The 4,518-nt window shown below is 44.7% G+C and overlaps 1 protein-coding gene across 1 annotated transcript; it reads right to left on the reverse strand.

Annotated features, from left to right (window-relative positions):
- Nucleotides 1-1,072: 1,072 nt before the first annotated feature.
- Mars2 (methionyl-tRNA synthetase 2, mitochondrial) lies at nucleotides 1,073-4,156 on the reverse strand. The gene has a single exon (XM_076866011.2). The coding sequence runs from the start codon at nucleotides 4,135-4,137 to the stop codon at nucleotides 2,356-2,358; it is 1,782 nt and encodes a 593-aa protein (XP_076722126.2). The 5' UTR covers nucleotides 4,138-4,156; the 3' UTR covers nucleotides 1,073-2,355.
- Between the last annotated feature and the right edge of the window lie 362 nt (nucleotides 4,157-4,518).

The following is a 4,518-nucleotide window of genomic DNA, read 5'->3' on the forward strand; positions in this document are numbered from 1 at the left end:
CTCCAATAGAAAATCTGACTGATTCACCTTCCATATCATCACAGAAGTGAGATCCAAGTTACTACACTCCTCCACTCAAAATATACTGTCTTCTGTAGTAATTATGCCCTCTCTTTTTCTGGTTCTCCTATTTTCTTGTACCTCCAGTACTACAAATATCTAAGTTAAGTGTCTGCACAAGTAACAGTCTGTAAAAAAGAACTCAATATTAACACCCTCCAACAAACCAACTTCTGTGTATTGATCAGCAGTGGGCCATAAGAAAGATCAATGCAAGATAACTGTGTATTAGTCCATGACAGGAACTGTAACAATGCTATAAGAGCACTAACATTTTCCAAATGTTTTTCTTCATTAATGTAAACAAATGACATCTTTCACTCTGCTCTAATATGTCTTGGTAATTCTAGCAAGTAAACAGAATACAAAAGCCCAAAATGATAAATAAAGAGTCCAAAGGGAACATTTGTAGAAATGGTCCTTCCAACTTTAGAATGCCTTCAAGCATTCTTTTCCAAGCAGTGTTTCCAAGTAACCAGGAATCCCTCACCTTGATCATTTTAAAGAGAATCTGGAGCTGAATGGTGGCACCTAAAATAAATCTGGGGAAACTACCAGGACAATAGTTACTTGAGAGTGAGCCCTCTGCTCGTTACCATACAATGAATGGATATTCCAAGGCATGTTTTCATGTTAAATTTTGGCCTAGTTGCCCAATCACCTGAGCTATAATACTGGCTTACTATATTGTAGTCACTGTATAAATTGATACCTTAACATCTTCTCTGTGATATTCTCTTATGGAGCCTTGGAGTTTCCCTAAATCCAGTTTGAGATACCTGGAGCATTGATCATTTCCTCCCTGCACCATCACCTTCAACAAATGCAACAGAACAGATCTGAATAAGGTACTTATAAACTTTTAAACTTTAATAAGTTAAAACATCAAAAGAATTTAACAGCAAAATCTACTTGAAAGTAAGCGTATTAATATTTATAATTTCTATACAATTTCTACATTGTATTATTTTGATTGACCAATAAGAAATCAAAGTAAATTAGTATATGTGGATAACAAAATTAAGCCTATAAGAAACAGAAAACATTACTTTAAAGTATTTACAAATTGTTAGCTATATCTGAAACCTGTAAAGTTTAAAATTAACATACCAAATTCTGCAAGTTTTATAGTTTATCATATAAACAACTTTATACATTTATTTATTAGCCTATCAATAAGAATAAATGTCAGCCAGGTGTGGTGCACACATCTGTAATCCCAGTGACAGGCAGGAGGATCACAAGTTCAAGCCAGGATCAGTAACTTAGCAAGACTCTGTCTCAAAGTAAAAAGGGTTGCGGATGTGGTTCAGTGGTTAAGCACCTCTGGGTTCAATCCCTGGTACCAAAAAAAAGGTAAATGTCATTTCTCAGTAGTCTTTAAAAAAAAAAAAAAAAACTTGAGGGCTGGGGATGTAGCTCAGTGGTAGAGCACTTGCCTAGCATACGCACAGCCCTGGCTTGAATCTCCAACACCACCAAAAAAAAGAACTTATCAAAATAGCAGTGGTGGCAAATAATTGAGAGTCAAGATTTAGGGATATAGCTCAGTGGTAGAGTGGCTAGCATGGACAAGGCACCGGGTTTACTCCCCAATATCACACAAATATACACACACACACACACAAAAAAAAAAATCCCTTATGATATCTCATCATCAAGAAAAGCATAAAAATTTAAAGCCCAGTGAAATTAGCAGAAAACTTAATTCTGAAACTTCAATTTTAAGTAATTAAATGTGAGACTAGAGCCATCTACTGGTTGAAGTGTAATGTTACAAAACACAACTGTTTGGACTGACAAAGTAGGGAGTCCTAGAGGCATGGAGTTTAAATAATGGGAATGAATATGGGCAAAAATTATATGGTTTTTAAAAGAATCTGCAGACACCCAATATGTTAACAAAGTAGGGCTAGCCTATAAAAGCTGAGGCTGGGAGGCTCCAACCCCCCTCTCAATAAAAGGAGTCACTGTACTTATTGGCCTGAGAAGCAGAAATAATGAGAGGTAGTTTGGGCAAACAAATAACATAACTGTGGTTTAAGAGGAGGTATAATGGGGGGAAAATATCAGCAATTTTCTCTTACCCATTTTTCCCCTAGAGACATCTTAGAACATTGGTGCACAAAAGACAGTGGTTGATGGGCATGGAGAGATGGAAGTAGTCGTCACCTGAAAGGCTACAAACCTTTGTTCACGGGCACATAGAGTATGTGCTCAGAAAACACTAGTATAACCTTACTGAAAATGAAAATAACACATTGCTTTTACCCCAAGCCAGTAAGAAATGAGCTTTTAGGTCCTGTGAGCTTTCACCAGCCAAGCCCTGGACTGGTCAAGTCTTGGAAACAAAAGCCCAGTTTCAGGTCCCAACCTCCTTCCTTCAAAAGGACATGGATGTCCATAGAATCGAGGCAAGAAAAAGAGATCTCCAAGTCCCCTCTCTGTAGCAGAGACCCCCAGCCTGGACAGCAACTTGTCAGCTAGGTTTGGGGTAACAGGCTGAAGCAAAGTTGCAAAGACACGCAAACATTCCAAAGCCACATGAAGCACAGTACCCAGCCAGGGAGCATCTGCTGGGCTCTCCCAGTTCAATTTCCATGGTGCATGCCTTTGGACAAAACCATTAGTTTGCCGAACACAGCTGGACACTGCCTCCAGAGCCTTATAGATCTGAAAGTTATCATAACACTCTGCTACCTGCTTGGGCAAACTAGCCATTGCACTCACGAGAGCATAATCCTCTGCCTGAGCACGAACTGATGGTCCCACCAACCCTGGCTTACTAGGGAAGCAGGTAGTGCAAAAGGCCGGATAGGTTCCAGAAGGGTTTATTCTTTTAGCAGTGCATCGGTTCAAAAGACCTCCCAAGGCATCTGCCAGCTCAGAGTCCAGCAACTTAACCACCTTCTCATCGTAGTAGTCACAGTCCCAGCTAGGAACACCCTGCCGAAGAAGAAAATAACGGAAGCCGTCCACAGTATATCGATCAAGGCAAGTCCCGGGATCCACCACGTTGCCCAAGCTCTTGGACATCTTTTGGCCACACACCGTCCAGTGGGAGTGGACATAGATGCGATGTGGTGGACTCAATCCAGCCCCTAAGAGGAGGGCAGGCCAATAGATGGCATGAAATTTGAGTATATCCTTACCTATGATATGAGATGTGGCTGGCCACCAAGATTTGAACTCAGCATTGGGGTAGCCAATTATGGTGAGGTAGTTGACCAGGGCATCCAGCCATACATAGATGGTCTGTGAATCGTCCCCAGGAACTGGAATGCCCCAGTGCAGGTGGCTACTCCTTCGAGAAACAGATAGATCCGGTAGCTCCTCCTCCAACCATTGAAGGACTCCGTGATAGAATGGCTCTGGAGTGACGGCCTGAGGGTTGCTTCGCAGCCAACGCTGTAGTGGCTCCTGGAACTGAGAAAGCCTGAAAATATAGTTTTCTTCCTTGGTCCAGGAGACAGGATGCCCGCTCTCGAGAGATACAGGGCACGAATTTCCCGACGGGCCCGGCTGCCAGGTGACCTTGGCCTCAGGAAGGAAGCACTCGTCAGAGGCGCAATACCAACCTTCATAGAGCCCTTTGTAGAGCAGACCCCGGGACTTCAGCACACCCCAGAAGTGCTGCACAGCTACCCGGTGCCGGGCCTCCGTGGTGCGGATAAAGTCGGTGGAGGAGATGCCAGCCTTCTGGAAAAGTTGCTGAAACTGGGCAGAGACTCGATCGCACAGCTCAATGGGGGCCACGCCGGCAGTGGCCGCCGCCTGTTGAATTTTCAGGCCGTGCTCGTCCGTGCCGGTAGAGAATCGGGTTGCGGCAGTTCCGGGAACGCGGAGGCGACGGTGGCGGCAGAGGGCATCCGCCAAGAGCGCGGAATACAGGTGTCCGATGTGCGGCGCCGCGTTCACGTAGAAAATGGGTGTGGTGAAGTAGGCGCGCGTGTCCTGAGGATCATCGCGGGTACACTGAGAGCCTGAACCATAGTGGCGTGGGCCAGAACTCTCCAGGAGAGAGACCCTGCGGGTACCCGAGTATCCCAGCAGCCTGAGGACAGATATGCGCAGCATAGTTCCAGCCGGCCTAAGCTGTGGAGGCGGCGTCTTAAACGCACGTGTGAGGGGCGCATGCGCAGTCAAGCCGCCCAGAAGCTTCCGCCCCGAAAGCCAATGGAATTCGGCCCGTAACGCCCGCCTGCGCCGCCATCCTCCACAGGCTCTGCGCCAGTAGATTTCTTGGCGGAAGTCGGCGGGAAAATAGCCTCTTTTCTGTTGTAACATCTTCAGCTTCCTTCTCTGAGTTGTGGTTTTACACTCATGGATCTGTTTCCTTTTCTAGGCAGGACATTCCTCTGCATATGCCCTGGTCGATATATGAAAAGTCAATCTAAATTTTATTTCAGAACCTAAACTTAAGGGAAGAATAAGAGCTGAAAAAGTAGGAGAAATATT

Source organism: Callospermophilus lateralis, chromosome 9 (genome assembly GCF_048772815.1).
Source record: "Callospermophilus lateralis isolate mCalLat2 chromosome 9, mCalLat2.hap1, whole genome shotgun sequence".
NCBI lineage: Eukaryota > Metazoa > Chordata > Mammalia > Rodentia > Sciuridae > Callospermophilus > Callospermophilus lateralis.